Source organism: Hypanus sabinus, chromosome 14, assembly GCF_030144855.1.
Source record: "Hypanus sabinus isolate sHypSab1 chromosome 14, sHypSab1.hap1, whole genome shotgun sequence".
Classification (NCBI taxonomy): Eukaryota; Metazoa; Chordata; class Chondrichthyes; order Myliobatiformes; family Dasyatidae; genus Hypanus; species Hypanus sabinus.
Genome location: NC_082719.1, coordinates 102,468,126 through 102,484,995, shown reverse-complemented (window position 1 = coordinate 102,484,995; position 16,870 = coordinate 102,468,126). Strand labels below are relative to the sequence as shown.

The window sequence follows — 16,870 nt, the reverse complement described above, 5'->3', positions numbered from 1 at the left end:
AGTTGACAATAAGGTGCAAGACCATAACAATTGTGGATGGTAATGGGCCTCACGATGAAATAGCAAGCAAGGTTGCATTTGAAATTTTTCATGCAAGATGTTTTTAAGAATTGCATTTTGCTTGGAAATTTAAAATTAAAACAATATAAACAATAAAGCAACTTGTAGTCACAGGCAGAGCAGTTACCGTACCAAACAGTTATACATCAAGACAGGATGCTTTCTATGGTGCATTAATTTTAAAAAAGATGACAGGGACATGCCAAATTTCTTAAGCCTCCTGAGGAAGTGGAGATGTTGGTGAGCTGTCTTGGCCATGATATCAACATGGCTTGATCAAGATGGTCTATGACTGATGTTCTCTCCTGAGAACTTGAAGCTCTCAACCCTCCCACCTCAATATCGTTGATGTAGACAGGAGTGTAGGCACCACCCCCTTTCTGAAGTCAATGGCCAGCTCTTTTGTTGACATAAGGGAAAGGTTATTGTCATGACACCATGTCACAAAGCTGCCCATCTCCTGATTCATCTTTATTTGAGATGCACCCCATTACAATGGATTCATCTGCAAACTTGTAGATAGTGTTGGAGCAGAATCTGACCACACAGTTATGAGTGCAAGGAGTAGAGCTAAGGGGCTGAGAATGCAACCTCGTGGAGCACCAGTGGATAGATTGTAAAAATCTCCTTTCTCCATGGTGGGAATGTCAAAGATAAGTAAGCATAGATTTAGTGTGCAGGAGGTAAAAGGTTTAGAGGGGATCTCGGAGAGTTGGAGATTGGAATGTACTATGCCCCTCATAACTTTGTTATGTCTCTGTCAGGTCACTTTTCAATTTCCTACATTCCAGGGACTACAAGTCCTTGTCTACACAACTTCTCCTATTAACTCAGAAGCCAAGTCTCGGATATAGCATGGTAAATCATCCTGCACCATTTCCAGTTTAATTACAGTGGTGCTAGAAAGTTTGTAAACCCTGTAGAATTTTCTCTGTTTCTGTTTGTACCACCTAAAATGTGATCAGAAGGCTGCAGAAGGACTTAAACAGATTAGGAGAACGGGCAAGAAAGTGGCAAATGAAATACAATGTTAAAAAATGCATGGCACTATTTGTGCACTATTTTCTAAATGGAGAGAAAATCCAAAAATATGAGATGCAAAGGGACTTGGGAGTCCTTGCGCACAACATTCTAAAGGTTAACTTGCAGGTTGAGTCAGTGGTGAGGAAGGCAAATATAATGTTAGCATTCATTTCAAGAGGTCTAGAATATAAAAGCAAGGATGTGATGCTGAGGCATTATAAGGCATTGCTGAGACATCACCTTGAGTATTGTGAACAGGTCTGCTAAATTTCTTGAGCTAGAGGAAGGTGAATTTGAGGAATTGTCACCCTGTACAGGCCAGGGTGTTGGATATGTTTAAGGTGGAAATTGATTGGCCATGTCATGAAATGTTATGGGGAGTGGGGCTGAGGAGGGGGCAGAAAGGATCAGCTATGATTGAATAGCAGAGCAGACTCGAAGGGCCAAATGGCCTAATTTGCTCCCATGTCATATGGCCTTATGGTCCACTCTCCTCGCCTGTCAGATTCCTTTCTCTTCAGCTCTTTTCTACTCACCTGGCTTCACCTATTACCTCCTTCTCCTTTCCCCCCATTCCCCACCCACCTTTTTTATTCTGGCATCTTTCCCCTTCCTTTCCAGTCCTGAAAAAGGGTCTCGACTGTTTATTTATTTCCAATGATGCTGCCTGACCTGCTGAACCCTCCAGCAGCTTTATTCATCACAACATGTCGGCATTCCTCTTTAGTGACTCTCCACAGAGTCTCTCAAAGTACATCACAATTTTATACCCTTTAGATCATTGGTAACAGGTGATTCAATATGGTATCAATAGTTGCAATGTTCACTCCAATACTTTGGGTTGACAATGCTTCCTTTGAATTACATGAGTTCAGTGGGAGACACCTCTGATTGTTCAATTAGCTATACTGAGCCAAACTGATTGCAAACTTACTTGAACTTGCACAACATTCATAATGTTACAGAGGTGCAAATTTGTTAAGACCATAGTTAATGTGGGGCAATTAACACAACCCCATTGTTTAAAGTTTGACTGATGCAGAAGTAATTTCTTAGACTTTGGAGCAGCCTGTTCTTTTAACTACAATTTGCTGCTTGAAATTTACAATTAAAACTGAAGACTGGTCTTGCTTGAATTAATAGTTGATATATTCACATAAGGGTGATGGGGTTGGGGGTGTACTGTAAGGCACTTCTTCCTTCTGCTAGCCTGCAAGGTGCAGTACCTGCTTAGCCCCACCCCGATCAGGGTCATGTGAAGCTATGGGAGGAGGTGGTACATATCACAAATCCTGGTTATGCGACCACTGATGCTAGGTAGTCAGTCTTTGCAGAGTATTGATAGTGGCTGGGGTCACCTGCCTTGTAAAAACATTGCCCAGAAGAAGGCAATTGCAAGCTACTTTTGTAGAAAAATATGCCACAAACAATCACGGTCATAGACTGTGATCACCTGCATCGTATGACATGGCACATAGCAAACGTACGACATTTACATAACTCCAGAATACTCCCTTACAGGAAAAATGTTCCTTTTAAGTCTATAATTAATACCTATAAGACCATAATTTATGATTTGGACTATGGGATTAATGGATTTTTGGCTAAATTTGCTGATGGTACAGAGATAGGTGGAGGAGCGGGTAGTGTTGAGGTAACAGAGAGCCTGCAGAGAGACTTAAATAGTTTAGGGGAATAGGCAAAGAAGTGACAAATGAAATACAATGTTGGAAATTACAAACCCCATTTCCAGAAAAGTTGGGATATTTTCCAAAATGCAATAAAAACAAAAATCTGTGATATGTTAATTCATGTGAACCTTTATTTAACTGACAAAAGTACAAAGAAAAGATTTTCAATAGTTTTACTGACCAACTTAATTGTATTTTGTAAATATACACAAATTTAGAATTTGATGGCTGATTTTGACTTATTTTATCATTAGTCTCCAAGAACCCCAAAACCTCATCCTTAATAATAGACTCCAACACTTATCAACTACTGAGGTTGGGATATTTTCAAGGGATTATTGGAAATTATGGTTTGCTGATGTCTGAAGCATTGTCTAATTGCTATTTGCATAACTGATTACATGTAGAATATACTGTGAAAATTTCCTCCTATTTCTGCTCAGATCCAGTTTGACTTTGGTCATTGAAGTTATGATTGTGTTGCAGGTGTTGCACTAGCTGTTACCCTCGTAGGGGTTCGTAAAATCAGCGATGAAGTTTTCTTGGAGGCTGCAAAGGTTTGTGATAGAAACATAATTAACATTTGCGGGTAACATTACTTTTTCTTGAGGGGTGATGTTTTCTCTTACAAATATGATTCCAGCTCATTTGAGGAAAAGGAGCTATAAAAACTAAAGGAATCTCAATCAACAGTGCAGCCCCAACCTAAGACCTTTCTCCAGTTGCCATTCTTCAACTTCATTTTCCAGCATTGCTGCTGCACGACCCAACATTGAGTACTCCTGTGTTCAGTAACTACACCAGTGCTTTAGCTCCCTCTACTGTCCCTAAAGAGGGTGCTTTAGTAGCAGTAGCGATAATAACACTTAAGTAGAGTATTATGTTCTCATAAGGGATTGTTTATTAGTGGATCCTCAGATGGCTGTAGAGCAGGGGTTCCCAACCTCAGGTCCATGAACCCCTCAGTTAATGGTAGGGATCTGTGGCATAAAAAAGGTTGGGAACCCTGATCTGGGATCCACGTATTCTGGTGCAGTGTGGGTAAGAGTAAAAAAATTGGTCCCTATTTAGAATGAGTTTCAATGAATGGAGGCAATTAGTTTAAATCATTTTATAATTTGCAAAATAAAATCTTTGGCTCAATATTACATTTTCATTTCCTATTATTGAAAATGAAAATGTAACATTCATATGCCCATTCTGTCAAAGTCCATGTTCTCTATTCAGGGCTATAAAAAATCCCACTATGAATTTGACGATACATTACCCAGATACTTGGGAAGAACTTGCTTTCCATCTTCCATTGGTTTTAGCATTTAACTGCATAATTTGCTGAAATGGTCTTTTGGCTGTAATATTTAAATTGCTTATTATATTTCTAAATTTGTGTAACAGTTAAGACACTGCCCATTATGCTGCTGGTGTTTAGGGCAGCATAGTAGGTCCTCTATCTCTGTTGGTGTTCATAGCTTCCTTCATCGCGTCAGTAGCTTCCTCTTGGTTTTCACTACTGTCAGTCATGCAAGGTCCAGATGGCGATTCAGGAATACTGTTGCACACAGATGTAGAAGGATTCTTCATTGCTGTTTCTGTAACAAATTTGTTTTTCCAATCAGGGTTGTAAGTCCTGAGCTGAAAACCCAAACATGGAGGACCGGTGGATCACTCTTAGTCTGGTCTCTGTCCTTTGACCTGTCTACCAAAAGCCAAAGCACAAAGCTCTGACTTCAGCCAACATAGCTCTCCGGGTCATTGTCGCACATGACAAGGTTGTGGTCCTCTTGAGGATAACAGTTATGAGTTGCTTAGTTAATTACGGAACCAAAAGATGTTAGCATTCTCAGCTTTGGACTTGTGTAAAAGAGTTGGTTTAATATTTAGTCAGCAATGCCATGCACCAGTCTGAAACTGGCTTTGTTTTCTTTACATGAATTAGTTAATTTCCAGTGATATCATTGGGCCTAATTTCAAGCATTGAAGCCACTATGCATTAGTGGTATTTATGAAAAGCTATACATAAAGACTGACAAACAACCAATGTGCCGAAGAAGATAAATTATACAAATAAAAGATAAATAATATTGAGAACATGAGATGTTAAAGTGAGTCTGTAGGATGTGGAATCAGTTCAGAGTGAAGTTATCCATGTTGGTTCAGCGGCCCAGTGGTTGTTGGGTAATAACGGTTCCTGAACCTGGTGGTGTTGACTTAAGGCTCTTGCATCTCCTTCCTATAGAGAGTAAGAAGAGAGCATAGCCTAGATGGTGGAGGTCTTTGATGATGGATGTTGCTTGCTTGTGGCAGCAGTCTGAGTAAATTCACCCAGTGGTGGGGAGAGCTTTGCCTGTGATGGACAGGGCTGTATCCACAACTTTTGTACACTTTTCCATTGGTGTTTCTATACCAGGTTGTGATGCAACTACTTAGGATACTCGCCAGTGTGCATCTACAGAAGTTTGTCAAAGTTTTAGATGACAAGCTGAATCTACACAAACTTCTCAGAAAGTATTAGTGTGGTTAAGTACAACTTGGAGAAACTTAAGACAGGCAAGATATACATTTCGGACCAGGCTAGCAAAAGGATCTCTCCCCTTCCTGAATGCAATACTTGTAGTCAATTGTATTCCTTTGTTCTACTTGAATGCCTGCAAGCAAACAAATCTGAAGGGTTGTATATGATGACATGTATGTACTTTGGTAATAAATTTACTTTGCACTTTGAATAAGTAAAAGACACTGTCCAGCTTCCAGTGAAGTTTTGATCACCACTGTAAGCTTTTATGCCTTGCACCAAGAGGGGCTGAGGAAGAGGGAGATCACGGTAGTGAAGCAGTTAGCATAATGTTTTTTTTCAGCTTGTGGCTTTCTGCGGTTCAAAGTTCAATCCTGGTGCTGTTTTGCAAGGACTCTGTCTAAGTCCTCCCCATGGATTTTTCTCTGGTTTCCTCTCACTGTCCAATAACATACCGGATAGGTTAATTGGTCATTATAAAGCTTGCCTAGTGATTAGGTTAGGGTTAATCTGGACTGTGGGGTTGCTGGGACAGCCTGGCTCAAAGGACCGGAAGGGCCTACTCTGCGTGTATTCATTAAAGAAAGAAATTTAGCCAGGGCTCCCGTGGATTGCCAGTGATCACTTGAGTGAAGAGTCATGGAACTTTACTCATAGAATTATACCTGAGCACACCACAACAGCAAGGTTAGCAACTTCAGGAGAGGAAAGAAGGTTGGAAAAGAAACAAGGAAACACAAATTTTGTTAGAGTTTCTTGATTAGTGAGGGTGTCAAAGGTTATGGGGAGAAGGCAGGAGAAAGGGTTTGAGAAGTATAATAAATCAGCCATGATTGAACAGCAGAACAGACATGATGGGATAAATGACCTAATTCTATTCCTAAGTCTTTCGTGTATGATTTTCATGAATTAACACAATGTAATCGAAAATGCAAAGTAAAATTTATTATCAGTCTATACACATGTCATCACATACCACCCGGAGATTCTTTTTCCTGCGAGCATACTTAATAGGTCTATAGAACAGTAACTGTAAACAGCATCAATGAACAACAAACTGTGCAAATGCAAATGTAAATAAATAGCAATAAATAACAAGAGCATGAAATGACGAGGTAGGGTCCTGAAAGTGAAACCATTGGTTCTGGGAACACTTGAAATAGAATTAGTGTAGTTATCCCCTTTTGTTCAGGAGCCTGATGATTGAGGAGTAATAACTGTTCTTGAACCTGGTGTGGATATTGTGTTATTAATCCAAACTTCATTAATTACTGGTATTTGGTTTACAGTTGAATCAGTCATATAGCTAAAAGTGTCCTTCTGCAGTTTATCAAATCCATTATAATTTTTGAGTTTTATACTTACAATTCCATATGTAAATTTTGTGCAGGCACTTGCTCAGCAGGTGACCAATGACGAACTGGCTGAAGGACGACTTTATCCACCCTTGTCTAATATCCGGGAAGTGTCTGTTAATACTGCAGTTAAAGTGAGTATCCTTATACTCGGGAGATCATATTTCTTGTAAAACTATATCAGAATTTATTGAGAATGATGAAATAATTGGTATCACTGATGAGTTTTAAGTCTTCAGTCCTCATTGATGGAGTGGAGGTGTGCAAAACAGAGTACATGTTGTCACATACAGCATACATAGTTATTATCCAGCACACACAGTCACAAAATAATAGCACAAGCCCTGAGTGGCATGGCCTTAAGATTGACAGGTCGACATAAAGTGCAAAGTGTGTGAAAATAGTATACTGTTACAGACACTGTTCAAGTTTAATTGCCATTCAACCACCCATGAATACAGCTAAATTTAGCATATTTACTCAGGGCCAAGGTGCAAAACACAGTACCAAGGATCACTCATGGCTTGGGGCTCACATAGCACATATTACAGTGAAATATTGTCACACAAAAAATTATATAGTCCAAGTCCCGGAGTTCATGAGTGTTTTACAGCAGTCAGCAGTCAAACATAGTACAGCTTGTCTTTTGCCAAGCAAACTCTAGGGGGCAGCATTGACTCCAGCATGGATGCTGTGTCACTCCAGTGGAACGCACCAACGCTGATGCCTCTCTCCTGGACAGCTGTAAACAGATGACATCGCGGCTAGAGGCCTAGTCCTTGCTATGACTGAGACCATGCCATCTGCCAATTAACTAGTGAATTGGACTTGCAGCATTTCACATCAATAATGTCTAACAGGGTCTTGTGATCACATGAAAAGTGATTATAATAATTCAAGCAGTATCTTAAGTATGTGAATCAGCAGCAGTAAATGTTGAAAAGTGACCAGTGCAGAATGAAAGCATGTCTGAGAGTTAGGGAGTGTTTAGTTCATGTGTTTTCCTTTTATACCTGTAGATACAATAAACAGTCGTTTCAGTTAAAATAATATCTTTAATTTGAAGTTTTCACTTTCCTAATAAATTATTTGTGCTATATTGCAATTTTATCTTTACTCATGGTAATGTGCAGGTTAGTGCAATGCTTTGCAGTTCTGGTTTCCTCCCTCAGTCCAAAGGTGTATGGGTTACATAAGAAATAGGAGCAGGAGTAGGCCATCCGGCCCATCGAGCCTGCCCCGCCATTCAGTAAGATCATGGCTGATCTGTCCGTAAACTCAGCTCCATCTACCTGCCTTTTCCCCATAACCCTTAATTCCCCTACTATGTAAAATTCTACCTAACTGTATCCTAAATACATTTAGTGAAGAAGCTTCAACTGCTTCCTGGGCAGAGAATTCCGCAGATTCACCACTCTCTGGGAAAAACAGTTTCTCCTCATCTCCATCCTAAGTCTTCTCCCCTGAATCTTGAGGCAATGTCCCCTCGTTAGAGTTAGTGAGGTGTGGGCTTACTGTGTTAGTGCCGGAAACACGGTGACACTTGTGGGCAGCCCCCAGCACATGCTTGGATTGTGTTGGTCATTGATGGAAATGACACTTCTCACTATGTTTTCAGTGCAGACGTGAAGAATAAAGCTAATCTTTAATCTTTCTTGAACGAGACAGCTAGAATTCTGTTTCCTTTACCAGTAGAATTTCATTGGCTGGGAACAATATCGATCCACTTGATATTAGCTTGACATGGCTTTGTACAAATGTGACAAGGTCTGGAAGAACCGGTTGGCTACAGGGAGGAAACTGGAGCAGCCAGAGGAAACCCACTCAGTCATGGGGAGAATGTAAAAACTCCTTACACAGTGACACACACAAAATGCTGGACGAACATAGCAGGCCAGGCAGCATCTACGGAGAAAAGTACAGTCAACATTTCAGGCTGAGACCCTTTGGCAGGACTCTTACAGACAGTGGCAGGAATTGAACCAGGGTTGCTGGTGCATAAAAGCCTTAATTTGGTTTTAAGACCATAAGACATAAGAGCAGAATTAGAACACTTGACTCATCAAGTCTGCTGTGCATGGCAGATTTATTATCCCTCTCAGCCCCATTCTCTTGCCTTCTCTCCATGACTGTTCACACCCTGACTATTCAAGAACCTATCTACTTTCACTTTAAATACACCCAATGACTTGGACTCCACAGCAGTCCGTGGGAATGAATTCCACAGATTCACCACCTTCTGGCTAAAGAAATTCCTTCTCATCTCTGTTCTGAAGGGATATCCTTTTATTTTGAGACCGTACCCACTGGTCCTATACGCTCCCACTATAGGAAACATCCTCTGCACTTCCACTCTATCTAGGCCTTTCAATATTTGATTGTTTTTAATGAGATTCTCTTCTTTCCCCCCCCCCCCACCCCACACCCAGTGAGTACAGGCCCAAAGCCAAAAAAACCTATTTTTTTTAAAGAAAATAAACCTGATTCATAATTTTAAAAATTATTTACCAAAATAAACTGTTCAATGCCTTTTCATTCTTTACATTCATAGTCAATACTTTCAGTATTGTTCTATTACAATCTAAAACATCAGTAGCGTTGTTGCCACTCATATCACTCTGGTTTCAATAAGATCCTCATTCTTCTAAACTTCATCTCCTCATATGTTAACACTTTCATTCTCAAGAACCTCCTCTGGACCCTCTCCAAATCCTGCATTTCTTTTTTATGATAAGGGGACAAAAATTGCTTAAAATACTCTAAGTGTGGTCTAACCAGTGCTTTATAAATTATCAGAATTACATCCTTGCTTTTATATTCCAACCCTCTCGAAATCAATGCTAACCATTTGGTTTTGTTTTGTTACAGGTTGCAGAATACTTTTATGCAAATGGAATGGCGTTAGAGTACCCAGAGCCGAAGGACAAAAAACAATTTTTTCTATCAAAGATGTGGAAAACTAATTACGAATCATTCCTTCCAGATGTTTATGACTGGCCAGAGTCTGCAACAAGGCTCCCTAATTTGTAACATAATTCCACCTTACTCCTTGTTATAGACACAGAATAGTTAAAATTAGTTTTTGATAAATTGCCTTGAAACTTTGTACGAAAAGGAAATTTTGTTAGCTTTTTCTGACTTTAACTGTTATTCGTTGGATTCACAGTTCTTGAAGTTAACTGTGGTGTAATGAACATGAAATGTGACTCCTTCAAAACTGGTTCTGTCTAGATCATTGCTGAAGTGTAGCTTTGAGTGTTTAGGAGGCAAGAGTTGTCCCATGATTTCACTTACAAGTTATCTTTGTTGGAATGGAATTATTATTGTTGAAAAGTTTAAGTAAAATATTAGAATCATGATGTCGTGATTCTCCTCCACCTCAAATTCAGATGCTGCATTATTTGTGATGACAAGTATATATTTTAAAAAGTATAATTTAAAATAGCTTCATTTAAAAACAGCAAATTAAATTCTTGAAAAGTAGGTGTAAAAAATTAGGAGTTACCTTGCATGTTAAATTTGTTGATGTAAATTTCAGTCATGACTGATTTTAAAGGTGTTGGTGAAAGCACTTAAATATTTTTTGTTCTAAGCTGTTGACAAAATGGTAATTTTTTAAATTTGCTAATATCAGTTGAAAAGCAGTATAACTTCAACATAAATTTCCTGTCAGGTTGTATTCAGTGCTTGATGCTAAATGCTTGAAGATAACAGTGTTAGTGTACCAAATATGAAATATGACTTGTAGTTTATAGCCTGGTTAAATATTTCATATTGCCCATAGAACGAGACTCTGAGAAGTAGTCATTTGGATTAGAATAAGTTCTTCAACAGGAATATCCTGCTCAAGGTACAGGATACAATTGATCTTAAACATCCCTCAAACAAAAAAAAAGTTTTTTTACAAACTTCGTCAAATGTTATTTGCATAGCATTTCTAATGAATATGTGACTGATACATAGGTCCATTTCTACTTTCTACTTCTTCCCAACACTCTTCAGTATCCTGTTTAAAATATATATATATCTTTCATTGTAGGAGAATGTCAGAAATTCAACCAATGTTCTATGACATTAACTGTAAGATTGATGTAAAGAATATTTTCCCATTCACTGAGAAAATACAGTATTTTTGTACAAAGATATATTACTTTTTTTGCTGGAGTATGGAAAGTCCAGTGTTTGTGTATGGAGGAAAGTAGTGACAACCGTATTCACACTTAAACATTAAATTACAATGATGTTGAAAATTTGGAAGAGATCTCTCGTCAGTTGCACTTCTTGGAATAATGAAAATAAAACATTTTAAAGCTTCAGTAGTTGTTGGTAGACTGAAATGGGTAAAATGCTGATGATCTGCTGTCAGATTATTTTAAAATTCCAATAGATATTGAGATGCCAGTTTAATATCAGGTTTATTATCTCTGACAGATTGTGAAATTTGTTGTTTTGCAGCAGGTTAGTACAATACATAAAAATACTATAAATTACAATAAAAATATTTTATAAAGTTAAATAGTGGAAAAATGGTAAGGAAGTGTTCATGGGTTCATTAGCCATTCAGAAATCTGATGGCAATGTGGAAAAAGCTGTTCCTAAAATGTTGAGTATGTGTCTTCAGGCTCCTGTACCACCACCTTGATGGAAGCAATGAGAAGAGGGCTTGGCCTGGGTGATGGAGGGGGGGGGGGTGGTCCTTAATAATCGATGCCACTTTTTTTTTTGAGGCATCACATTTTGATGATGTCCTGAATGCCAGGGAGGCTAGTGCCCAAGATATGGATGGCTGGGTTTACAACCCTCTGCAACTTCCTGCTCTTGCTTGAAAATTTTATTAAATACTGTGTAACATCTTAAAACTTCTAAGTGTATGACTGCAATTCCAACAGTCCAGCACACAAAAAGTCTCAAACATGCCAGGATATCAGGATTTTACTGTAACAAATGAAGGTTGATGAAATATGCAAGAAAAGTATCCAATTAAGCTTTAGCGACACACACAAAATGCAGGGGGAACATAGCAGGTCAAGCAACATCTATGGAAATGAATAAACAGTAAACATTCCAGGTCAAGACCTTCATCCTAAGGGTTCTTTTACCTTAAGCTCCCTAATATTATCAGGTTAAATACACAACATCCAATCCAGAATAACTTTCCCTAGTGGAAACAACCACAAGCAGCTCTTAAAAAGCCATATTGTAGGCATTCCACAAATTCTCTCCATTGGGATCGAAAATCAGCACCAACCTGATTTGACCAATCTTCCTGCATATTGAAATCCATCCCCCTCCCACCCAAATCATGATTGTAATATTGCCCTTTTAACATGTATTTTCTATCTACTGTCGTAATTTGTAGTTCACATCCTAGCTACTGTTCGGAGGCCTGTATATAACTCTCATTAGAGTCTTTTAACCATCACAGTTTCTTATCTCTACACACAAAGATTATGTATCTTCCTATCCTGTGTTATCTAAGGATTTGATTTAATTTTTACTAATGGAGTCAAGCCATCATCTCTGCCTACCTTCCTGTCCTTTCAATACAATGTATATCCTTGGAAGTTAAACTCTCAACTATGATCTTTCAGTCATGACTCAGTGATGCCCATAACATTATACCTACCAATCTCTAACTCTGCTACCTTATTTATACCTATGTCCTTTCATATATAACACCTTCAGTCCTGTATTTGTCACCCTCTTAGATGTTGGCCCTATGTTACACTGCAATTCATCCCACTGACTGCGGTTTTGCTCTATCATCTGCCTATCCTTCCTGATAGTCTCACTGCACACTGCATCTAGATGTATACCATCTGCCCCGTCCTCAGGCCTTGCACTTTGGTTCCCATCTCCCTGCTAAACAGCTCTTGCAAACCTGCCAGCAAGGATATTGGTCTCCCTTGGGTTCAGGAGAAATGTACAGGTCATACCTTTCCCATTAGAGTAGGGTGCCATTGTAGTGTAGCGGTTAGCATGACTATTACAGCTCGGAGCATTCCTGAGTTTGGAGTTCGATTCTGGTGCCATTCTGAAAAGACTTAGTGCATTCTCCATGTGGAATGAATGGGTTTTCCCCGGGTGCTCCAGTTTCCTCCCACAGTCCAAAGACCTACTGGTTAGTAGGTTAATTGGTCGTTGTAAATTGTCCCAGGATTATGTTAGGGTTAATCAGGGTTGTAGGAGTTTACTGAGTGATGTAGCTCGAAAGGCCAGAAGAGTCTACTCTGCACTGTATCACTAAATAAAATAAATAAATAGAGATCCCAATGATCCCGAAATCTGAAGCCCTGTACCCTGCACCACTTCCTCAGCCCGGTGTTCATCTGTCAAATCATCCTATTCTTAACTTAATTGGTGTGTGACACAGGCAGAAATCTAGAGATGTCTACCCTGGAGGTCCTGCTTTTCAGCTTTCTACTAAACTCCCTCGATTCTCTCTTCAGGACCTCCTCCAATTTCCTGCCTATGTCATTGGTACTGATATGTAGCAAGATTTGTGGCATTAGAATTAAACCTCGTGTGTTTTTATGAAAGGTAAATCACATTTGAAAAATTTGCCCAATTTCTTTGACCATTTAGCATTGGAGGCAGTGCATAACAGGTTGACCAGGCTAATTCTTGGGATGAGAGAGTTGCCCTACCTAGAAAGATTAAATAGTTTGGGCAGATATTCCTTGGGGCTTACATGAATAAGAGGGCAACCTTTTTCAGATAGGAGGTCCAAAGGGAACTTGACAGGGTGGATGTTTTCACATGAAACAAAGGGGCATAACTATAAGATAAGAGACAAGTCATTTAAAACTGTGGTATGTAGAAATTTCTCCTTGCTGAGGGTGGTGAATCTCTGGAGTTCTCTGCCCTGACAGGTGGGGGAAGCTTGATCATTGGAACAATTGAAAGTAGAGATAGAAAAATATTTAATAGATTGAAGAATAAACTGACATGGAGAAATGGAGTTATCACCAGCACATATTGACCATGATCATATTAAGTAGCAGGCCAGGCTTCAGGGGCCTTATAGTCTACTTCTGTTTCTGTTTTCTTGTGTGTTTCAAATTAGTGAGTCTGCTGTAACCTCATTTGTGCAGGATCTCAGCCTGAAGCGTCGACTGTTTTTTCATTTCCATAGATGCTGCCTGAACTGCTGAGTTCTTCCAGCATTTTGTGTGTGTTGCACTGGATTTCCGGTGTCTGCAGAATGTCTAGGGCATATTGTATGTATCTTCTGGAATTATTCTTTGGAAGCTTTGGGCTCTTCATCTAAGAATCTCTCCCATCCAGTTTCTGCCTCTGACACAGGATTAAAATTACCCATTGTCATAATTTATTAATGACAGCCTGTCCATCAGCCACTTTGATAAGCTACCCTTCCTTCCATGAACTGCTGACCAACTCTTGTCTACTGCCTTTCATTTAGTTTGACTATGTTTAGCTCCTTTTTTCCCAGCTGTAGTCAGAGTTACATATTGAGCAACTTTTCTGTTCTAAGTGAGTCAACCAGCAATACTACATGAAAATTCTGTAACTATAAGCTTCATTCCTGAGGTAACACTGTAGCTGAACTATAATGTTCATATGTGACATCCATGATCCTTATATCTTCACTATCATTGATGCAGTATCTTTCCATTAGCCAATTCCATTTATCTTTTATGGAATCACCATGAGTATATTTATTGAATCTAGACTTAACTATTCCAACAAATGCACTTCTGGGAGATTCCATTATTCTGCTCTCCATAGTCAAGTTTGTCAAAAACTTGTATCAAGGTGTGTTAACTAGTCCACAAAAGAGATTCTGCAAATGCTGGAAACCTTGAGCAAGACACACAAAATGTATACCTCCAGAATGTTGTCTGTGTTATTTGTCTACCTTATGAAGACTGTTTAAACAATACCTTCATCTTAAAATATTAGTTTTTGCTTCAAGTTATTCTTTGGCCTTGCCCCTTGTTTTTGTAATTACCTCTAGCCCATAAATCCTTTGAAATATTTTCTCTTTCACACCCCATTTTAATTACTCCTTTGCTGGTAGCTGATAAACTCCATTCTTATGTCATCATCTTTCTACCTTCTGTCTTTAAGACACTTGTTTAAAATGCTTTTCATTCAGTTCTCATAATAACTTGTCGTTTACTTTCAAGATTTTTTGTGTACCCCATTAAAATGCATTTTCAGGCATTTATGAACTAAATGAGTATTTTGCAACAATCTTCACAGTGGAAGACACTAGCAGTGTGCCAGGTGTTGTAGTGTATGAAGGAAGAGAAATGAGTGCAGTTACTATTACAAGGTAAAAAGTGTTCAAAAAGCTGAAAGACATAAGTCACCTGGACCAGATGAACTACACTCTAGGGTTCTGAAATAGGTAGCTTTGGAGATTGTGGAGGCATTATCAATGATCTTTCAAAATTCATTTGACTCTGGTATGGTGCCAGAGGACTGGACAACTGCAAATATCACTCCACTCTTTAAGAAAGGAGGAAAGCAGTAGAAAGGAAATTATAGACCAGTTATCCTGACCTCAGTGGTTGGGAAGATATTGGAGTCAATTGTTAAGGATGAGGTTATGGAGTACTTACTGACAGAGGACAAGATAGAACAAAGTCAGTGAACACAAAGTGCACTGCAGATGCTGTGCTCAAATCAAGACGGATGAACTCAGCAGGTCGGGCAGCATCTGTTGAAAGGAGCTGTCAACGTTTTAGGTTGAAACCCTTCGTCAGGACTAAAGAAGGAGGGGGCAGGGGCCCTTTAAATAAGGTGGGGAGAGGGTGAAAAACCAATCAGAGGAAAGATCAAGGGGTGGGGGAGGGGATAGGCAGGAGAGATGAAGAAGGATTCTAAGGGGAAAGCACTATGGGTCGTAGAAGAAGGCAGAGTCATGAGAGGTGATAGGCAGCTAGAAGAGGAGACAGAGTAGAAGTGGGATGGGGAAGGGAGAGGGAGGGAATTACTGGAAGTTGGAGAATTCAATGTTCATACCAAGCGGCTAGAGACTACCCAGATGGTATATGAGATGTTCCTCCAACCGAAGTTTGGCCTCATCAAGGCAGTAGAGGAGGCCATGTATGGACATGTATTCCAAATGGGAATGAGAGGGAGAGTTGAAGTGAGTGGCAACGGGGGGATCCTGCCTGTTGTGGCAGGAGTGTAGGTGTAGGTGCTCGACGAAGCGGCCCCCCCAATCTGCGTCGGATCTCGTTGATGTTGAGGAGGCCGCACCGGGAGCACCGGATGCAATAGATTACCCCAACAGACTCACAAATGAAGTGTTGCCTCACCTGGAAGGACTGTTTGGGGCCCTGAATGGTGATAAGACATGAGGTATAGCACTTTTGCTTGCAGGGATAAGTGCCAGGTGGGAGATCTGTGGGGAGGGACGTGTGGACCAGGCAGTCACGGAGGGAACAATCCCTGTGAAAAGCAGCGAGGGAAAGATGTCCTTAGTGGTGGGGTCCTGTTGAAGGTGGCGGAAGTTTTGGAGGATAATATGCTGAATCCGGAGGCTGGTGGGGTGATAGGTGAGGACAAGGGGGGGACAGTCCCTGTTGTGGTGATGGGAGGATGGGGTGAGGGCTGAAGTGCGGGAAATGGAGGAGATGCAGGTGAGAGCATATTGATTGGTTTTCCTCTGATTGGTTTTCCACCCTCTCCCCACCTTCTTTATAGGGCCCCTGCCCCCTCCTTCTTTAGTCCTGACGACGGGTTTCGACCCGAAACATCGACAGCTCCTTTCAACGGATGCTGCCTGACGTGCTGAGTTCATCCAGCTTTTTAGAACAAAGTCAACATGGTTTCCTTAAGGGAAAGTCCTGCTTGATGAACCTGTTGGAATTCTTTGAGGAGATTTCAAGTAGGATAGATAAAGGAGATGTAGTGGATGTTGTATATTTGGACTTTCAGAAGGCCTTTGACAAGGTGCCACATGAGGCTGCTTACCAAGTTTTGAGCCTATGTTATTACAGGAAACTTACTAACATGGTTAGTGCATTGGCTGATTGGTAGGAGGCGGCAATGGGGAATAAAAGGATCCTTTCCTGGTTGACTGCCAGTGAGTAGTGTTGTTCTGCAGGGTTCTGTGTTGGGACCGCTTCTTTTTATGCTGTATATCAATGATTTAGAATAGAAGGCTTTGCTACCAAGTTTGCTAATGATATAAAGAATGGTGGAGAGGCAGGTAGTGTTGAGGAAATGGGTTGTATGCAGAAGAACTTAGACAG

The 16,870-nt window shown here is 40.0% G+C and overlaps 1 protein-coding gene across 1 annotated transcript in view; it reads left to right on the top strand.

Moving 5' to 3' along the window:
* me2 (malic enzyme 2, NAD(+)-dependent, mitochondrial) overlaps positions 1-10,957 on the top strand; it is a 97,453-nt gene extending 86,496 nt beyond the window's left edge. Inside the window, exons 14-16 of the mRNA XM_059989726.1 lie at positions 3,261-3,331; positions 6,677-6,775; positions 9,510-10,957. Of these exons, the coding sequence (XP_059845709.1) occupies positions 3,261-3,331; positions 6,677-6,775; positions 9,510-9,671 (332 nt within the window). The 3' untranslated portion in view covers positions 9,672-10,957. The remainder of the gene's footprint in view (positions 1-3,260; positions 3,332-6,676; positions 6,776-9,509) is intronic.
* The last annotated feature ends 5,913 nt before the right edge of the window (positions 10,958-16,870 follow it).